The sequence below is a fragment of the Calidris pugnax genome, unplaced genomic scaffold (genome assembly GCF_001431845.1).
Source record: "Calidris pugnax isolate Ruff unplaced genomic scaffold, ASM143184v1 scaffold20, whole genome shotgun sequence".
NCBI lineage: Eukaryota > Metazoa > Chordata > Aves > Charadriiformes > Scolopacidae > Calidris > Calidris pugnax.
This window is the reverse complement of record NW_015094510.1, coordinates 27,789,478-27,811,382: the sequence shown is the minus strand read 5'-3', so window position 1 is coordinate 27,811,382 and position 21,905 is coordinate 27,789,478. Positions and strand designations below refer to the sequence as shown.

The following is a 21,905-nucleotide window of genomic DNA, read 5'->3' as shown; positions in this document are numbered from 1 at the left end:
CGAGGTAACTCACTCAGATGGACCCAACTATAGAGGTGTGAAAACCAAGGAGATGTGGTGACTGCACTGGCAATTGTAGGATTATTTTTACTGCTTGCAACTAGGCTGGGGAACCCATGTCCTTGTAGAGTCTGTGTCTTTCCCATGTAAACCACGGATGTCACCCAGGTATCTCTTAGCCACCCCTCTGATAAGAGAGCAGAACTGGCTCCAAAGGTTATACAGTCACTTTGCTGTACAGACACACTTGCAGGACCCAGACCTCATGTGTCAGTCACAATCTGGTTATATTTCTCCTATTGATAGGAATCACTAAGTGTGAACCAGCTGAAACGGATCATGGAAGAAGCCCACTCAGTGAATGCCATTTCCCAAACTCTAGCCACCTTGAAAGTGGCTGCTGAGTTTCTGGCCGTGACTGGTGGGGACCCAGAGTGCCAGTTGTCTGACTATGTGAAAAACAAGCTGAAGATGGATGCAAGTGTGGAACAGTTCAAAGATATGCCGGTAAGCAAGGTGCTCTGCTTGTACTGAATGGGAAATGGGCTGAACATTTTCATCCTTCATACCCCCCCTAAGGATTAAGACATCACCTTTAAGTCACGTGCTTTTTTTGTGACCTAACTCAGAACATGGCAAACTCAGCCATGGCCTTTCTAAAGAGCAAGAACTGGCTGACTTATTGCCCATCTGTTTTCTCCTCCTCCAGGTGGTACCAAACACTCAGCTGAAGCACATCCTGTCTCTGTGGCAGACATTGTCAGCAAAGAGATCTGTGCTGCTGGTGCAGATGAATCAGGTATGGGAGACTGCCCAGTTCACAAAACTGTCTACAAGATCTAGGGGAAAAGAGAAACTTTTTGACAAAGTTGATTTTCTGTGGAAAATTTTGGAAATTTTTAGGAAAAAAATAAGGTATTTTTGAAATTTTAATCTTACCATTCAGCAAGAGACAAGCAAGTCTACTGCAGTCATGTAAGACCCTTGGAAAAGGACCATCCACAAGATGTTCTACTAGAAGCAGTGGTGCTTTCTGGCATGGGTCACATCAGCATCTGCTGCTGTGGTCTCTGGAGGGTCCCAGTTCTACCACTTCCATCACATGTAGCCCTCAGGTGGTCTTTCTGGAGAGTCCCAGGCCATCCTCTTGCTGATGTTGTTTGTCATTGCAGAATCCCTTCTGCCTGGTTTCTGAGAATTACCACAAGGAGTTGAGTGCAGAGGAGAAGAAGGTTCTGACTACTGCACTTTCCACAGTTAACCTGGACTTGTTCCTCATTGAGCTTCATGAGATGATCATTGTGCCTCTGGATAGCTTTGATCCACAGTGGGGGTAAGAGCAGATTTTTCCTGGTTTGTTCCAGGGATAGATACCATCTCCATAGACCCAGATGGAAGGGGTCTTGAATTCCCTTTTAAAGCTGGCTCTTGAAGCTTGCTGAAGAGCATGGCCATGCTTTCCAAAAGTGGGAAATGCATGTGATGAGCATCAACTCTCACTGTGTTGTAAAAAGCAGTGGAAGTAAAATACAGCAGAAACCCCAGCACCTTCAGTTCATCTGACATCTCATGGGGAAACAAGAGAACCACTAAAAATCATACCATCATGGAGACATAGGTTGGGAGGGCCCTCTGGAAGTCTCTAGTCCACCCCTTTTGTTCAAGCAGGTCTGACTTCAAAGCTAGAGTTGTGTTCTGACTGTCTCCAAAGATAATGCCACCACCACTCTGCATTGTGGGTGCATCATCTGTTTGGAGAACTTTTTTTTTCTTTATGTTTATTCAGGATTTCCACTACTGCGTCTTGTGCTTTTTAATTCTTGTCTTTTCACTGGGGACTCCAAGAAGATTCTGGCTTCATCTTCTTGACATGCTCCTACTGCATAGTTAAAGATGTATTTCGAGTTCCCCTTTGCCTTCTCAGCTGAAGGCTGAATAACCCAGTTCTCTACCTTCTCTTCATATGTCCTGTGCTCTAGATCCCTAATCATACTGGTTGCACTCCACTGAACTCACTCTAGGAGGTTAATGTTTTTCTTGTACTGGGAACACAAAATTGGACACAATTCTCCAGATGTGATTTCACAAGTGCCAACAGAGGAGAAAAATCACCAGCTGGCTACATTCTTGTTAATACAGTTTAGTATGTGTCTTGGGAAAAAAAAAAAAATAATAATAATAAAAGAATCATGTAGGAGAAACAAAAAGATGCTCCCTAAACAGCACATTGAGAAACCCCATAATGAGGATATGGCAACACTGCCTCCCTTTCCCTATTACTTGCATGAGAAAGGTCTCCTAATGCCACAGGGACATCATGGCAGAGCCCATGAAGAAGGGAGCTGGGGATGTATCAAATTGCATACAGGTTTCAGCATGCTGTGTTATACCTGAGATGGAAGAGGCAGTCACTGAAGGTGAGAGAGCTCAGCTTTAAGTCCACAACCTCTATTTGGGTGCTCTTGACAGTGTTGACCAACAGTTGCCCACATTGTTGTCTGACACCACCAGAGATAATCCAGAGAATACTGCCTGTCTTCTAGCTGCAAGGCTGTCTCAGGAGTAACACAGCGGAGTGTCTTTGACTGCCTGCATTGCCTGTTGAAGGTCAGGGCATTTGGAAACAGTCCTCCAGACACTTAAAATTATGATCTGTCTCACCCACAGGCTAAAGGACACTTTCAGAACCTTCCTGGAAGACAGGCAAGATGATGCCTGCATTGCAAACCTGACGGGCACTTTGAGTCCAGATCTACTACTGAAGGATGTTGTTTCCGTCTGGAAGACAGCTGTGAGGACCAGCAAACTTCATAGCCCTACTTACGTCCAGGAGAGACCAACCTAACTTTTGCTAAGTCCCCCAGGAATTAACTCACCCGCAGCTTCTCCAACCCAGTTTTCAGTGCCCCAAATGCATTAACTGTCCTAAGTGACTGCACCCAGGATTTCCACCCATGCACCCACTGTCCACTGGTCCAGGAGCTCCACTTAAGCTCAGCCCTGGGCCTTCTTGAGCTGTGTTGTAGGTGCATCAGTGTCCCGCCCTGACAATCCTGATTTGCTCACTAGTCTTCCTGCACTGACCTTGGACCTGTCTCCACCTCACCTTGTTGATGATCACTGAGCAGTCAGTAGAACCTGGCTCAGCCCAGGTTCTGTGGGACTGTGCCTGGTCAGTGGAGACACTGTCCTTCATTTCCTGGGGTCAACCTCTGCTTCCAGATCTTTTTCCTGTCTAGAACAACTCCACGCCTGCTGCTCCCTAGCAAAAGTCTCCCCACCAACCATTCAGTTTTTTGCCATTGAAGTTTCAATTTATTGCATCTAAGTTTCAACTGGAAAGGGGGAGTGAAAGGGAACCCCATTTTAATGCTTAGTACTGTATTTGTGCTTTTTTCCTAATAGCTGCAATGGCATATTCAAGGCACCAAAAGCAATGTAAGCAAAAATACACCTAGAAATAAACGCAAAAGCAAGAAACATAGAGCAGCTGCGGCGCTCAGCATGGCTCAGCAGTGGCACTTCCACAATAAAGATACGCTTTCCAATTGCAGTGAAGACCCATTTATACCCTATCTGGGAACTCCGCACCTTGAGAGAAATGGTAAGTCACCTCTTCAGCTGGCCTGGATCAGGTCTTCAGTTTTGCTCATCCTGACCTAGAAGTACATGCTGTACTTCCTTATTGGTCCCAACTTTGGTTTCTTTGGTATCCCCAAAATCAATCCCAGTTCCCAAGACTGAATTTCTCTGGTGACGAGTGATTGACAATCAGTGAGCAGTTAATAGCTCTGGAGCTTCGAATATCATTTTGTGGCTGTGTTTTCAAGGTCTCTGATCTTATCCCATGCCTGTAGTCCTCTTTGCATTTCTATTCTAGGGTCATACATACTTTATTCTGCATATAGTAACTTTTTGTTAGTAGTGTTAGTCACTATATATATGTGTGTCTGTGTGTGTATATACAAAAATATAGATGTGTACATACGTATGGGTACATATGTAGAATCATAGAATCATAGAATCATAGAATTTCCCAGGCCGGAAGGGACCTCCAAGGGTCATCTAGTCCGACCTCCCCACAGTCAGCAGGGACACCCCCAACTAGACCAGGTTGCCCAGGGCCTCGTCGAGCCTCACCTTGAATATCTCCAGGGATGGGGCCTCAACCACCTCCCTGGGCAACCTGTTCCAGTGCTCCACTACCCTCACAGTAAAGAACCCCCTTCTAATCTCCAATCTAAATCTGTTCCCCTCCAGCTTGAAGCCATTTCCCCTCGTCCTGTCACTACAGGCCTTTCTAAACAGGCTCTCCCCAGCCTTCCTGTAGGCTCCCTTCAGGTACTGGAAGGCTGCTATTATGTATATTATTATGTATGTATATTATTATGTATATATGCTTGCATATATTTATATATACACATACATGCACGTGTATAAATATATATACACACATGAAGACACAAAAGCTATCGTAACAGTTGAACACACAGTTGTACAGCGCTAAAGCTCAGGGAAGTTTAGGTGCTATAAGCTCACAGAGAAAGGAAGGAAGAGATGGGTCCTCCTGGCCCTGGTGCAAAGTGAAACCTGGGCTTCCCCCTCTCCCTGCCGTAACTTTGCAGATGAGCATCAAGAGGTAGAACAAGTGGCTCATTTCCTTCCACTAAGCCACTGGAGGACAACATGGGATGGTGAGCCAGGCCTCTGCAGGAATAAACAAGCTGGACTCACCCACAGTGATGTCTTCATGGAGCAGATCTGTGGAGACTTGGATGTGAAGCCTGTTATAGGGCTGGGTGTTAAGAGCCAGGGGCCCTGCTGGGACAGACATGAGGCTCCAAAGCTGTTCAAGACCTCTGATGGGAACTGGGAGTGTGCACTGTTCCAGTGCAGAGATGGAATGTGAGAACAAAATACACATATATTGTTGCTGTGGTATGAAAGCTCTGCACCCAAGTTGAGAAACAGAGTAAGGCTAGAGTAAAATAATTCTGTCCCCACAAGCATATGGGTATGAATGCAACAGAGATGAGACCAATGAGTAATAGGGGATCGTTTGCTTGGGAAGAGTCTGGAAGGCAAAAAAAGGTGCGAGGGAGGCAAAAGGAAAATGAAAAAATTGGGCAGGGAGATAGACGATCAAGTGGAAAACAAAGAAATGAGGGAAGCTTCTGACAGAAGGAGTGCAGATGCCAAAGCTGAGCTGTGGACCCAACACCACCAGGGATGCTGGAGGGAACCCCCTCTTGGAGAGACCGCTGGTATCCCCACCGGCTTGATCCAGAAGACTTGGTATGGGAGGGTGCAGTAAGGATCCATAAACTTTTAAGGCAAGATAGACTTGGTACCTTAATACTAAGTGCAGGAAGAAAGACAATAGAATTTCAGCTTAATAAGTGCTTGATTTATAAGATTTCTTTGTAGTAATAGAATTACGTATCAGTACTAATACTAGTAACAAGCAACAGAATTGTCACCCTGTATTACTTGCAGTGACAGAATTGTGAATTATGCTACTAAAAAGTGGCATGTTTATAATACAGTTAAGGTGTTACAAGCTTTTTAGAGGTGTGTTTTGCTTAATTAATTAATTAACATCTCGGTCTGCTACCTCTCAATCCTCCAATCCAAAGGAGGAGAGTTGGACTTGGGGAGTAGCTGCTTTCCACCCTTGGGAAGAGCAAGAGGCACGAGAGGAGATTTAGACACACAGTGGACCCTCCCTCAAGGAAGAAGGTTTTTTAATTGGTCTAGGGAGGTGTAAACCCTTCAGACAGGGCTTCTAAAGGCCTGCGGCCACACATACCCCATGTCATAGTAGAGAGCAGGCATGATAGAGGCTGCTCAGCTCTGTTAAAGGCACGAGATGGGAGAGACGATGTCTCCATTTCTGAAAGAGGGAACAGTGCCATGGTAGGGCCATACCTGCCCCTCTGCCTTTTCCTCCAACACAAAAATAAAACTCTATGTCCACACTTGGAGTGGAGAGCACATGGGATGGTGGGTAAGCCAGCATGTTTGGACTGCAGTGCTCCCCAGACTGTGGCCTTGGTATTTGACCAGCCATTTCCCCCTCACTTGAATGGGAAACTCCTTTTCCATCACCTCCCAGCACAAGGTCTCCCACATTGATCAGATTTTCCTTGGATGAGCCTTCGTGAAAACAAAGAGTGACCATATCATGTAATGTTGCCCAACTAGCTGATGGCATCTCTGTCCTTGGAGTCATTGAACCCTCAGTTGGCCACGGCCAATGCCAGCCACTCTTGGCTGTTGGAGTTCATTAGAGCAACCTGGGGTGGGGCTGAGTTCTTCAACTTCATCCATCGATGGCTTATGCAGAGCTGCCACAGAGACTTTAAGTGCCACAGCTATTGAAGGGTGCAGGTCAAGGTGTGCCAGGACACACTAACAGGTGGGGAAATGGCTGAGCCTTGGCACCACCTATTTCAAGGCTTTTCTCTGCAGCCAGGTGAGGGTTGAGGAGGAGGAGAAAGATGAGGGAAGGAGGGAAATGTATATCATCTATCAGAATTCACCCAAGAGGAAACTAAATTCTTCCAATCTCACCCTAGGCAGACAAGTTTGGTTTTACTAATACATCAAAACTTCTGCTTTTGACTTTGTGACACATTCCCAGCAAAACATTAAGCCATAAATCACAGAGCAGTGGGATGATCGATTTAGCTTAATAAAGGGAGATGGTAGGAGGAGAAAGTAAATCATGCAGATGGGCTCAATTTGTGGCTACAAAAGCAATGTGCCAGCCTGTGTACACAGACAAAACATACAGCTCACAGTTCTCTCCACACCACTGCGACTCACCCCTGTTATTGGTTGCACTCCCATAGTCACTGCTGCTCAAACATCCCACTTATTCTCCCCAATTACTGCCAGTTCTTTTTATTCTGTGCAGGAGTGAAAAATCTTAATGACATTCCTAATGGTCACCAGTGTAGGTCCCTGCTCGATGTGCTACAGCTTGCACAGCAGACCACAGCACCCATCCTAAAACTGATGTTGCTGGACTCAGGAGGGAGACATCACGGTCCAGGGGACCTAGTACCAGCAGCGCCTGTGTGTTCACAGGAGCTGAGTGGGGGATCACCAGAGCTCCCTGACCTGCTGCTGCTGCATTGTCTCCGGCAGCTTCTGGGGATGTAATCCTCTGTCTGTGATCCCAGTTGTCACCTCCTCATCCTCCTGGGGCCAAGCGCCTGTGCCCAAGGCCCTAAAGCCTTGCTCTGATACAGCCCTTGTGGCTTCCTGGCCATGGCTTAGACTGTTGTGGACCTGATGCACAGTCATCAGGAGGGGCTGTGAGACAGCTGTACATCAGAGCCAGAAAAGGACTCAAGGTGACATCACCGGCAGAGGTAGAGTGGTTGAGATGGCATCACTACCAGCTCAAGAAAAAAGCCATCATTGAAAGGTATAAAACCTTCAAGAAGCAAACAAAGAAGTGAAATAAGGAAACTCAGCACCATCAAGGATGTGTCCTGGAGCTGCAGAGATCAACCCTTCTCCACCTGAGGTGGTGCCTGTGCGGTCAGCAAAGGTGCTGGGTGCTGTACAGGGTGGTGAGCTCCCTGAGCTGGGACCACATCAAGCTCCAGCTATCCTGTGTATGTTAGCTAGCAAATACTAGCTTTGCTCTTTGGGGCTGTGTGTGTCCTGCTTGCAGCACCTCCATCTATGTGCTGAAGTGCACCCAAAACAGCGTGGCCCCAGAGGGAGGCTCAGATCTCACTGGGGCTCCTGCACTACGCACCACAACCCAGATACAGGAAAGGCTGCTTGCAGGGGGAAAGACAGACTCTCGCATCCACAGCAAAGTTTGGGATTTGGGTCATGCAGTATGAGCCCAGCCACAGCAGCTGATGAACTGAATGGATGACAGTGCTTCAGGGGCGGCAGGAAAAGCATTTAAAGACTGTCAGGAGAGCACGAAAGTCAAGAGTTATTAAGGTTGCTGACTATGGCCATTGTGGGAAGTTGCAGCTACGTTGACCAGTCTACTGAAAGTGGCAAAGGGAGGGCTTGGAGAGAAAATTGCAGGTCTAGAAAAGGGAAGAATGGATTTAAAATAAGCGACCAAATTGCTGAAGGAACTGAGGTAGAAACACGTGTGCCTCTGCAGCAGCCAGCCTGCCAGTGGCGGAGGGAGCCTGGGCAGGATGCAATGGACAGCTTACAAGAGCTAATACTTGAGATCAGCTAAAACTTGAGATCGGGATCCAGATTGGCAATGAGACCTGTGAGGACAAAAGAGACTCGGCATCATGGATCTGATGTTTTGGTTTGTCAGAGGATGACTGACTCTTTGGAAGAGCTGTGCAGCAGCAGGCTGTAGCTGCAGCCCTCTGAGAGGGGCTCCTGGGAGGACATATTGACCCCTGGGCCAGGGAGGGGGCTGGCTAGTCTGATCCTGGGCTGGCTCATGTGGAGTCACCAGGTTACTGCATTTACACTTCCCCTCCCTCTGACTCCTCCCCAGCAAAGCGCTGGAGCCCTGGCCCTCCTCCTGTCTCCGGTCACCGCTGGCACACAGCTGCTGATGGAGGGATGCAGGAGCAGGTTTGAGCCAGACCTCAGTCAGAGCCTGGAACAAGCCAGAGCTGCACAGCAGCTGCTAGGACCCTGGGTGGATGTTGCTGTATAGGGGTGGTGGGACTCACAGGAGCCCCAGGAACAACCGTGAGTGATTGTAACCCCACCACAGCACTGTCCAACCTCATCCCAGTGTCAACAGGACCAGGGGAGGAAGTTGGAGGAGAATGCCACGGCCCACTGCAGAGGACTGTGGTGGCACTGCTGCTCTCCCTAATTGTGATGGGGTTGCTCAGTTTGGAAGAAGACAAAAATGAGGAAGGACCAGAGGGGTTTTTTTAGTCAAGAAAGCAGGTACTGAATACAAGATCAGATTTCATTCAGGAGGGACCAAGACAGCAGCCTAATGCTGAGGTTCAAAATTAAACCTGCAATGATGGATGGATTGGTACCAGCTGCTAGGGCAATTACTGAACCAGTAAATCAACAGCATTTGAATCGGTGCTAGCTTAAGAGGAAAGTCATCCAGGCAGATAAAATTTACAGGGCACAGATAGAGAGAAAATGTAAAGAGAAAGAAGAGGGTAAAGAGAATGTAAAGAGAAAGAAGAAGCAGTAACATTTGCCACTAACTGTTTGCTCCGTAGAAAACAAGGTTAACGGAGAAAAGCCAGTATTTCAAAGTTAAGCAAAGGCCAGTGATTTTGCCAGAGTACTGGAGACAGGGGGAATTTCAGCAGGTCATGAAGCTGAGGACTGAAGATTAAAACATAAATGCTGGGAGAGAGGCACCCACTAGTGCTTTTTTGGAACAATAACCCATATTAACTAAACCACAAGAGCTGGACAAGGAACAAGCAGTAAAGCCTGACACAGACAGACCTGATCTGCACAGTAGGGATGCACACCTCCTCAAAACCTCCAGGTGCTCCTGCCCAGACCTGTCCATGCTTTACGGGGCTAACCAGCGACTACATCACTGATCACAACACAGTGAATACAAGCAGCCCCAATATGCTGGCAGGTCCAGGAGCCTCATCTGGCTCAATCCAAGAGCCTTTTGGAGACCCAAGAGACCCAACAGGCAAAGCAGCCATGATCTATACTGAACATAAGTATACACAGATTTGGGGACTGTTTCATACTCAGATGGGGCAGGCAGTGCTTTAGGGATCCTAATGCTCCAGTGGCCTCTCCTGTGTGTGTTATGGAGGTGTGGGAGAACTTTTTGGAAAACAGCCAAGCTTCAGTTACACCTTCTCTAGATGGTATTTTGATCCATGGGTCCTCTTGTATGGATAAATAAAGAGATGGTGTTGCAGGTAACCAAGGAAACCAGTTTTCAGTTTAGGTGACCAAAGGCCCAATTGGTACAGCAGGAACTTAAAGAGCTGGCTGTAATTTCAGGTCAAGAGGACAGCTTGCTGATAAACAACAGGTAGAGCTCATTGAAACACACACGTGCTCAGTCATATCAGGATTATGGGCCTTGCAAGAAATATTTAACTTTTCAGACATTTTATTCCCATGTTAACAGGCAAAAGACAGACACTGACCATGTGTGAAGACCATGTGACCATGAGAAGAGATGGTGGCCACGGGTCCTGGACCAGACAGGGGCACCAAAATGGCTGAAGGAAGATTTTGCTCAGGCTCCTGTACTGGCATGCCCTAGCGTAGGAGACCCCTTGAGTATTCAGTGACCCATCACTGACAAGGTGGGGTAGTCTTGACGCAAAAGGAAGAATTATGTGTGGGGCAAGAGCTCTGACAGCCTTGCAGCCAGCTCTAGCATCATGTGGAGGAGCACACACCAGGGACACAGGCCAGGGGACATGGGGAATTGCCCCCTGGCACAGACCGAGCAAACAGACAGGCCTGGGAAAGCTCAAAACAGTGGGTGGAAAAGCACAGCTAGTGAGCAGATACTGGCCTTAATGAATCAGGGGAAAACAATGGAAAGAGGAAAGCTTTTGGGACATCTACCAAATATGAGGATCTACCAAAGACGAAAATATCAGGAAGCAAATTTCACTGTTAAATCCAGACTCAGACTTGAAAAATAGAAGGGAAGGAAAACGGCTAAGACTTTTTACTGATTGATCCAGTGACTGTAAATACTTGGAAGCTGAAAGATAATTTGCAGCTATTTGGATAAACACAAAAATGCATAAAAATGAAAGTACTCCTCCATTCAGCTCAAGCAGCTGAAGCTTGGGCTGTTAAAGAAATACTATAAAATGAGGACTGGGGAAAACTACTTGCTATTTTCATAGATTTGCCAAGTTATTGCTTGTCTGGCTGCCTACACGGGAGAACAAAGGGACATGTTCAGGAGATGGCAAGCTAATACCACGTGTTGCCCTCTGGGAACAAAGTGGCCCAAACCCTAAGGAAAAGAAATGGTCATAAACAAGTATGTATGTGAAAGCCCATTGAAAATCAGAATACATGAGGGGATTGAATAAGAAAGTTGATGCACTAGTAAAGGCTGCAGCCCTAAGACCTATGGAGCACACAGAGATACAGAGCTAGAACAGCTGCTCCAAAATGGAACAACAGTTTAGGAGTCATCTCCAACTCAGTGGGCAGTGTAAACTTAACATTAAAGGAAGCCTTGGGATGGCCAACAATACAGGAAAATGATGGGGATGAAAAACTTCCAGTCACTCTAATGGTTTATGTTCTTTCCCTGTTATACATGGATTCTCTTCTCACATTGCAATGACTGGTCAAGAAATCAGGTGCCTCATATGCATTGTTAATGAAGTACCAGTTGAATATCAACTAAGAATATTAAGTATTCAATAGCTACATATTCAAATAAAACAAATTGTAAAAAAAAATATAAAAATCAGAAGATAGCTATTCAGGTAGGCTGTAACTTAAAAAAATAAATAAATAAATAAATAGAAAGAAAAAGGCAGAAGACTTGGAAAGCCCCAAAACTACCAAGAGTGCAGTGAACCCCCACAGGGATTTTCCAGGAAAGGGCAAGATCCAGTTGTATCCATGGAAATTGTCAGCCTTACAGTGTAGAACACAGAAATACCAAAGCAAAGAACAAACCCATCTTGGAAAATGAGATTTCACCAATCTTAGTTCAAGCTTCAGGAAAACGTCCTCAAAAATATAATAACCATCTCAATGGGTTTTGTTGGGTTGTGTTTCAGGGTGGTCCACCATGAGACCAGAACTCAAAGGGAAGCAGCTCAACTTACTGATGTTACTCTTGACTCCAGTAAGCCCTATCCCGCAAGTATGGAAAGCATCTAGAACAGGGGAGTAATAAATAATAAAATACTGTGATTGAATTGGGACAGAAGTCACAATCCCAGATGATACAGAGAGCTATTAGAGGAAATGTATACCTGTCTAGTAACCAGGGCTTAACTAAGGTAATTTATATAATGGTTCAAATGCAGATGGTTAACTGAAAAACTTAATTGGTAACTTATAAACTTAATCCTTAATCAGTTTTAAATCAACATCTCTTTTAGAGGGAAAGAAAGCTAAAGACACGAAATGTTAATAGTATTGAACACCCTAGCCATTAGAAATCTTTTTCTGTCCAAGCTGCAACAAAGCATTAAACATCACTGTTAAAAGATCTCTGCAGTAAGACTAACTACGCCTAGAAAGCAGGAGGATTTCAGTAGCTGTCATTCTTTTACACTGGAATGTCACTGGAATGGTGTTACTGGTTGCTTATTTGTAGCTGTCATTCTTTTACACTGGAATGTCACCCTGGTGTTACTGGTTGCTTATTTATGCCAAATATAAAGAAAATTTGTTTACTAGTGGAAGAAGATGGAACTGATGGATATCAAGCAAATAAAGATCACAGAGAAATAGTTGTTGGCTGGAATATTAGCTAATAAATTAGAATAAGATATTTTCTTTGCTGCATGAATTAGCTTACAATAGAATAACTCACTCTGTGTATGATCAATTCTGGTGCCATCCCATCATTACAAGCTACTAGAGTTTTTATAGATCACTGATGTTTGCATAGACTACAATAAGGTGAGACAAAAATATTTTATATATTTACTAGAAAACACACAAATGTGAATATTGCTGTCACTGAAGAGCAAGTATCAAACATCAGTGAAACCCACTTTTATGTGTCTGAAGTTGTCATGCGGTGCAATACTTTGCGATACTTTGATGGTTGGACAAGATGATCTCTGAGGTCCCTTCCAACCTAGAAGATTCTGTGATTCTGTGATATGCATAGTTTGATTTATACGCGTTCAAGCTGGAGAGAAAGATTCCCAGCTGATGTCTTCACATTGCTAGCACTAAGGTTGCACTGTCAGGTAAAGAAATACTGTCAGGTTTGGCAGACACTAGATCCCAAAGAGCTAATTGACTCTTTGACATTAGACCCCAAAGAGCTAATGCAACTTTGAGCAGCATCATCCGCCATGTGGCAGTTCCTTGGACATCGCAACAGTGGCTCGTACCGCTGTCTGGCTGCGGAGAGCATGACGGAGCACCACAGCTCCAGGCCTGGGAGCAGAGCAGCATCACACCCTGCACGGATGAGGGAGAGGGGCAAGGCTGGCTCCCACGGACCTGCAGAGACCCTTATCCCTGCCGGGGGCTGCAGCCCGCTCGGCAGAAATGCAAGCAGAAGCCTGGTACCAAGCCCTAACACCATGCATAGGGGTGGCATCCGCGATCAAGTGATATCAAGGGGTGATGGTATCCACAATCAAATGGTATCAGGCCACAGATGCTGGGAGCTGCAGCCTCTGTCTGCAACCCCAGCTGTCACCTCCTCATCCCTGGCCAGGGCCAAACGCCTGCACCCAAGGCCCCAAAGCCCAGCTGTGATACACCCTTGTGGTTGCTCAGGCAGCTGTGGTCAGTCATCAGGAAAAGCCGTGAGAGCAGAGCCTGGCAAGGACATAAAGGTGACACAGTGGTAGAGTGTTGACATGGCATCACTACCAGCTCAAAGGTTAGGAGGAGAACCCCAACATGGAAAGGTGTGGAGGTGCGTATGTCCTGCTCTCAGCTCTTCTTCAGGCAAGCCAAATGCTGTCCAACCAGGATGAGCAGGAGGGACGGTAACAGCAGCCAGCAGAAGTGACAGTCGGGCTGCGGTTGGTCTTGTTGAAACCCAGGTCCCCTACCCTCCATGGCACAGTAGATCTTGTCTTCCAAGTGTGTTGCTGGGGGAAACCCTTACACCTCAATTCAGCCTTGACTTGCACTGGCTTTTGAACCTGCAGAGAAAAGGAGAGGTTACAGATTTTGTTTGATAACTCTTGAAATTTTTTTTGAAAATACAGAATTTTCAAAAAAAATATGGCATTTCTGCCTCTATATACCATGTTTGCTTTTCCTCTGTCCAACATAACCTCTTTTGACCATGTATCTTGGGCATATATGAAGGTGTGTTATACATATCCTGCTGCAGCATGAAGAAAAGACACTTTCCAGTTAGCCATGGTGTTCCTTTACACAGTAGTGGCCAGTAGCCAATATTTTATCAGGTGACGACAGCCCTTTTCTGTGCCTAGGAACTATCCACAGAAGTCATTTTAATCTGTCACTTAATGGGAAAGGTTCAAAAGCCCCAAGACTATCCCTGGCCATCTCTGCGCTGTGGGTGAGCTGTTCACAGTCACTCTCACCCTGCCAAAGGCTGTCCTGTCTTAAGCCTGCTCTTGTAGTTCCCTCTTCAACAGGGTGTGTGAGCTTCTTCTTGTGCTCAAGTGGGGTGAAAAGCAGTTCTGTGAGGTCCTTTGATCTTTCTTGACCTCCAGGATTTCAGACCTTCTAGCCGTGGTGGATGCATACCCTGGAGGCCGTGCCTGAGACATTGCAGCCCAGGAGGAGCCAGCAGGGATGGTAGAGACCTAGCAGAACACACTTCCGTGCTCTCTGCTCCCTGCCTAGAATGACACGTGGCTAGAAGGAAATCAAAGTAGTTTTAAAATGGCCATTCCAGGAACCTTGGTAAGGTTTTTCACTCTGCACGTATTGATTTCTGCACAGCGGTTGCCGAGCTCTCAGAGCTGCTCTGTGTGCCCCAGAAGCACACAAGCAATGACAGCCCCTGCCTGCAACAGTCTATGGTGTAAGTAGACAAGAGAAATTACAGATGACAGGAAATGCGATTATCCAAATTTTGCACAAGGGGAATTGAAGCTATTTAGATACATATAGGGCAATTTTTTTTTTTTTTCAAAATTCACAAGGTAGGATTCAGCACCCAAATTCTAACTGATGGCCAAGTGTCTGATCCAGCACATGCTCTAAAATGCTTCCCCTAAATTACTTGGTCAAGGTCACAAAGAAAGTTTGCAACAGCACTAAGTCCCTGTCCCTGAGCTCCTGAGATTTTTAATCACCCTCACTTCGAAGGGCAGCCTCTCCACACCGCACTTGCATTCAGCTGAGCACAAATCATTTGCATGCACGTTCTCAGAGCACCATTAAAAAGCGGAGTGAATACCAAAGTAAAAGCACAATTTTTGCTTGAGCTAACACAGATGAATACTTCTTTCCAGAATTTGCCAAGGTCTACTATTGATTAAAAATAATTAAATGATAACATTCATTTTGCATTTACTCTCCTGGGGTTGCTGAAGTGTTTCTAAATGGGCAAACTTCCCTGTGATCGTGTCATTTGGTTCTCATAGTGCTGCAGGCTGAACAAGGGTATAAATATGCAAAAGCTGCTTCGTTTCACTGTTGCATGGATACGAAGCAGATGGATGGATAAACAAAACTCCTTCTTAGAAAGCGAGTGCCCTTGTCAATACAGACTGCACCCATCTGGCTCAGCACTGCACCCAGCTTGATGAAAAAGAAGATGAACATCATATTTAAACGCTACCCCATTTTTCTGAACATGGTGATAGTATTAAGAGCTTGGTGCTCTATTTCTGTTTCTGCAATTGCACACACTGCATCGCACTGGACAATCTCCTCTGGAGCCCAGAAAGACACTCTCCCACCACTTGCCTCCATCCCCCTTCAAGGAAAAATGAGTACAGCCAGCCCATGTGCCATGTCACCACCATGGACCACACCTGCAGTGGGGGGGCTGGGCCAAGACTGCACCATCCAGCCGCCTTGTGAGGGTCCAGCAGTCTTTCCCACAAGGTGCTGAAGGTACTGCTGGCCCAGACATAGACCATCCCTGCTCAAGCAGTGGGACCAGGCCTTCCTTTAAATCCTGACTGCCCAAAGCACCCATCCTTGAACTGCAACAGAGAGCAGGACTCAGTGCTCAGACCAGTGCCTCTCTGGCAAGTAACTGGAGGTGGTCTGGCTTGTGTCTCCCCACTGCTGAATGGATTCACAGAATCATCTAGACTGGAAGAGACCCTCGGGATCATCGAGTCCAACCATCTACCCTACTCTAAAGTTCTCCCCTACACAATATCCCCCAACACCACATCTAAACGGTTCTTAAACACAGCCAGGGATGGTGACTCAACCACCTCCCTGGGCAGCCTATTCCAATGCCCTACCACTCTCTCTGTGAAGAATTGTTTCCTAATGTCCAGTCTAAACCTACCCTGGTGCAACTTGAACCCATTACCCCTTGTCCTATCATCTGTAACTTGGGAGAAGAGACTGACCCCCACCTCTCTACACCCTCCTTTCAGGTAGTTGTAGAGAGCAATAAGGTCTCCCCTCAGCCTCCTCTTCCCCAGACTGAACAACCCCAGCTCCCTCAGCCTCTCCTCATAAGACTTACTCTCCAGAGCCCTCACCAGCTTCGTTGCCCCTCTCTGGACCCGCTCCAGCACCTCAATGTCTTTCTTGTGGTGGGGGGCCCAAAACTGGACACAGTACTCAATTCAATGCCTGTATGAGCAACAGAACCAGTCTGTCCCAGTATTCAGCATTTCCCTCTCAGTCCCAGCCACTGGGCTATGTTCTCTGGTGCCTGATAAGGCAGTACCTCCTTGTTTTTCCCCTCCATAAGAAATCAAGCTTCTCCAGCTGTTTTCATTCAACACATGCTGACAATTCATATTATTTGATACATCTACCCTCCTGTCCAGCTTGGTTCAAATTGGATCCAAAAGTTACTAGAGGGAAAATAATAGAGGGAGAGAGCAATGGCATGATCCCATAAACTTCAGTTCCTGAAGAAATTAAGCCAAGAAACAGTGATTCATAGTCTTTATGTAGATCCTCTGGCCTTGTCTCCTACACCAATCTGACCACCATGTGAAAATAAACCAAAACCAAACCCAGTAAAACAACCCAAAAAGAAAAACCAAATGCATCCTGAGAAGATAGAAGTTCTGCCAGGATGGGTGCAGAAGAATTGCTCTGATTACAGACCCTGCTCTAATGCAGGTCTCAGCTCTGAAGGAGTGACCACTCCTGTGGGAGCTGTGCCAGCAAGAACCAGAGCAGGGGGTGCTCCCACGGCCAGCTTGGCTCCAGGACTCAGATGCTGCCTCCCTGGGAACCAGTGGGAAATCAGGGCAGGTATCCAGCTCAGTTTCAGCTCTAAGTACACACTCCCCTCTCTGGGTGTCTTCATCGACGCCCCACAGATCTGACCGAGAAGGACTTAATGATGCATGTTCACAAAACTGTGAAGCCAAAGCAAAGGAGTGAGCATGAAGCTACTTTTCCATGAAGGCCAACTACCATTTTGGGGAGGGAAAAAAACCTGCGCATATTTGTGCAGTTCTTACTTCCACTGAAAAAATTTTAAAAAAATAATGCTTCAGCTTTGAATGGTTATTTACTAATTTTTATATCCACTCATTTGGTTTCTCTCCTCACCTACATTCAAACATGTAAAGTCTTAACTTGCAGGGCACTTGGTGAGGCCTTGCAGACGGGCAGAGCTCCAGGACCCCCAGCTGTGAAATGCTGGGTACCGCTACGCAGATGCTTCCCCCTGACAAGGAAAAGGATGTCTGCACCTGGGAGCTGGCTTATCTGAAACCTGCCAGAAACAATCAAATCACTCCAAGGCAGGTAATTAATTGTGGCTCATTCCCAAAGGCAGGGCACCATTACCGTATTCTAGAGCCCCTGATTTACAGTTTTCCCTTAATCACCTTTTCTGAGGAAGATGTGGGGAACTTGTGGGGAATAAGCACTTTCTTTCAGTAACTATTGGCTTCAGTTTCAAGCAATGAATGCTCAAATCACTGGTATTGAGCTGTTTATGAACAGACAGAAAGGCACAAGGGACGTTACAGTAATAAATATTCAGCAGGTGCCTGGAGAATAAGAGTATAAATACCCAAAATTGCTCCAGTTCGTGGTTATATTAGAAGACATGGGGGAGTGCAAATCCTTTCTTTATATTGATTCTGAGGGGATTCTTTCTTTTTTTTAATTAAGTAATTCTGTTTCTTCTCAAGCTTTGGCAGAGCACAGAGGATGTGGGACCGTGGCCGGTGCAGCAGCAGGGCCAGCACCATCACTGGCACCCAGGTACCCGCTGCCATCTTGCACCAGCCCCTTCCCCAACACACTTCTTGGGGGGCTCTCTGCCCTGGGGGGCACGCAGGGGGATGCTGGGGGAGGGGACATGTCACCCCAAGGAGAAGCTGCCTGCTGGAGATGGGACTGATGTGATCCTGCCTTGACACTCAGTGTGGTCTCACATCTGGGCACCTGCTCTGTCCCAAATAACATTAATTTCTGTAAAGCTCATCCTTTTCTTCCTTTTCCTTCTCCCTGCCCATATATCCTGGTTGTGCAGAATAAGAACTACAGTGCCTTTCTCTGATGTGTCTATAAACCTAAGCATATGCAGCTATTCTGGATCGGGGCTGTGAAATGGGGGGGGAGCAGTGAACCCCACACCTGCTGCGGGCAGGGGGGAGGACGGCGGGACCGAGCAGGGCATCCTGACCCGTGCAACACGGCCCAGCTCTATTGCCCTTCACTCTCATCCGCCTGCACTGACAGCCATCTGGTCACTGCACCCTCAGAAAACCATGTGTGACCCTGAGCCCCTGCCAGGGGACAAAATCACCAGCAGGATCGCTTCTCCAGCAGGGAAGGGGAGAGAAACAATGTCACCCGCACTTTGTGCTCTCAACACCAACTGATTTCAACAGTTAATTTCTTCCACATGCTGCTTGTGCTAACAGAAGGCACTCACTGACCTTGCACTTTTTCTTCAGAAATTCAGCTGTTACTCACTTTAAGTGTTCCTGGAACATGCACTTGCTGCCTTTCTGGAAAGGTGTATATCTTCTCTCTGTTTGTATGGCATAGCACTGCTGCTACGAAACTCTAGATTTGAGGGAGAGGGACTCAGTGGAGAATTCTTGGCTCTGTAGTCAAGAATTCTCCACTGAGTCCCTCTCCCTCAAATCTAAAACATTTCATTTCTGTCCTGCATGGGCTCAGTTTTGTGATCAGCTAATAGGTTTCTCTACTTCTTAAAACTATAGTTTCAAAAATGCAGTCAATGTGCAAAGCCCTAATTTGACCGCCAGACCCTCCAATGCAGTCTTTTCTTTTCCGAAGCTGTCAGAAAACATCCTGTAATTCCAAGGAAGGGATATGACCCCAGTAACATTTGAAATGTGTTGATGCTGCAGGAAGATATGTCAGTACTTTAGGCAAGTAACTGGTCAGCTTTTATGAGGCTAATGCCAGTAATATCATTCCCAAAAGACCATACATCACCAAAGGGGAATTTTGCTGTTTTAAAATGCGGACATAGAGCAAACTGTAAAATCACAGAATAATTTAGACTGCAGTGGATCTGTGCTGGTCACGTAGTCCACTCAAAGCAGAGACAACGTCAAAATAACATTAGGTGGCTCAGGGCTTTCAGACTGCTTTTGTCAGTAATTCTTGTCTCTTCTGTTCTCTGACCCTGAAATAACTATTCCACATCTTGCCGAACACATCTGCAGGCACACGGGCACTGTATGGGCCTCTGGGCTCTGTGGCCCTCCCTCCCCTCCATCTGCAACATCCACGTTGGTACGTCTCAACAATTTCAGTTTCTTGTCTTCCTCTTCTTCTCCTCTCCATGTTTTCTGGGCACCAGGGAGAGCTGCCTGAGCTAGGACAGGGCTGAAGCTGAGCTGAATGGAGAGTAGTGCTAGAAAGCAAGTGGGAGAAAAAACATGACTGGGGAGAATTACTAATATTGTTGGAGAATTATTAATATTGCCCCATGCCAGTCTGAATGATGGATGATGCAGAGGGACCTCCAGCCATCCAGAGGGACCTGACACCTTGAGAAATGGGCCTGTGTGAACCTCATGAGGTTCAACAAGGCCAAGTGCAAGGTCAGGGCAATCTCAAGTACAAATACAGGCTGGGCAGAGAATGGATTGAGAGCAGCCCTGAGCAGAAGGATTTGGGGGTGTTGGTTGATGAGAAGCTCAACATGAGACAGCAACGTGCACTCACAGCCCAGAAAGGCAACCTGGGCTCCATCAAAAGAAGTGTGGCCAGCAGGTCGAGGGAGGTGATTCTGCCCCTCTACTTTGCTGTGGTGAGACCCCACTTGCAGTACTGCATCCAGCTCTGCATAACATAAGAAAGACATGGATCTGTTGGAGCAGGTCCAGTGGAGGGCCATGAAGATGTTCAGAAGGCTTGAGCACCTTCTCTTGTGAAGACAGGCTGAGAGAGTTGTGGTTATTCAGCCTGGAGAAGAGAAGGCTCCAGGGAGACCTTATAGCAGCCTTCCAGTACCTGAAGGGAGCCTACAGGAAAGATGGGGAGGGTCTCTTTAACAGGGAAAGCAGTGATAGAATAAGGGGTAATGGTTTTAAACTGAAAGAGGGGAGGTTTAGGTTAGATATTTGGAAGAAATTCTTTACTCTTGAAGGTGGTGAGACACTGGAACAGGTTGCCCAGAGAAATTGTGGGTGTCCCGTCCCTGGAGGTGTTCAAGGCGTGGTTGGATGGTGTTTTGAGTACCTGGTGTAGTGAGTGGTACATCCCACGGCAGGAGGGTTGGAACCCTAAATATTCTATGATTCTGTGATTAAAATCCCCGCGGTTTCCCTGAGGGTATAGGGCTCAGGGAGCAGCAAGCCCTGCGGCGGGCTAAGGAGCGGTGCTTGCACTCAGTCCGTTAGTTGGGTTTGAGGCCACAAAGCCCCCAGGCTGTCCCGCAGCATCCCCGGGGCCGGACCGCAGCATCCCCGGGGCCGGCGGCGGGTGCGAGGGCTGCTCCCGGCTGCGCTGGTCCGGGAGCTCCTCGGGCGGGCAGTAATACTCACACGGGCCGCTAGACGGCGCCGTCCTAAAAGCTGAAAAAAAAAACCCAAACACCCTGTTAGACACTAAATCTGCTTTTTCTGCGAGCTGCCCGGCCTGAGCACCGGGGACCCGCCGCCGGGCAGCGGGAACAGCGCCCGCGGCCGCGGGAGGACCCGCCGTGCCCCCTCCTTGGCCGGAGGCCGCCAGCCGAGCACCCACCCGTGAGACCTGCCCCACTGCAGAAACGCCCCTGCTCCTGCCCCAGAGGGGCCAGGGGTCCCGGGGTGGCCCCAGAAGCAATGCCGGTCCCATGCAGGGTGCATACGGGGGCAGCCGGGTTCATGCTTTCTTACAGAGTGCCAAAAAAAAAAAACCCAAAAAACCCAAAAAGGAGTAACCCCCTGAGTAAAATGGAAAATTTCCCAGGAAGTGCTGCTGTATTTTCTCACCGGGCTGTGTATGCGTACCATGGGTGCGAGCACAGCCCGTGCCAAAGCCTCAATGCCAACCTCAAACCCCTGGTAGGGTGCAGAGCTCAGCCCCATACGCAGCCCAGCCCTTGGCACAGGGGAAGCCAGCCAGCACCAGCGGTGTGAGGAGACACCCAAGCTGCCCATCTGCTAACACACCTCCTGGCATCTTAGCCCATCTCTCTTTCGACGGACAAAACAAAGGGCTCTCGCTCCTCATGCAGGGTTCCCCTGACCCAGGGAAAGGGTCTCACCTCCTCCTGACAGCACCTCAGAGCTGTGAGCGCAGGAAACATGGGGATCAGCCTTGTCGTGCCAGGTATTTCCCACTTGGCACCAAGCAGGCACGCCACGATGTAGCATAACCCTGCCCCAGATGAAGGTCCTCTGTTCCCTTCTCTCCTGAACCAGGCTGTTCAGAGGAGCTGTGCTTCCCGGGATGGATTGCATCTCTTTCCCAGTGGAAAGAGACCATGCTCCTGCCACAAGGAGTCCCAGGAGACATGCTGCCCTGGGAAGGCATCAGAGAGCCAGAGAGCACCACCTGAGGAGGAAAATGGGAGGATTAGTCACCCAAATTGCTACTCCCGTGAGGCACAAGCAATGTGCCTCAGGCAACATTTAGGAACAAAAATGTTCAGGGTGGGGAGGGAGGAATGAAATTTAAAAAAAAAAAAAAAAAAACAAAAAAAAAAA

General features: G+C 47.3%; 1 protein-coding gene across 1 annotated transcript in view; it reads left to right on the top strand.

Annotated features, from left to right (window-relative positions):
• LOC106902356 (E3 ubiquitin-protein ligase RNF213-like) overlaps positions 1-3,847 on the top strand; it is a 36,879-nt gene extending 33,032 nt beyond the window's left edge. Inside the window, exons 39-42 of the mRNA XM_014965759.1 lie at positions 307-507; positions 710-799; positions 1,173-1,333; positions 2,668-3,847. Of these exons, the coding sequence (XP_014821245.1) occupies positions 307-507; positions 710-799; positions 1,173-1,333; positions 2,668-2,845 (630 nt within the window). The 3' untranslated portion in view covers positions 2,846-3,847. The remainder of the gene's footprint in view (positions 1-306; positions 508-709; positions 800-1,172; positions 1,334-2,667) is intronic.
• The last annotated feature ends 18,058 nt before the right edge of the window (positions 3,848-21,905 follow it).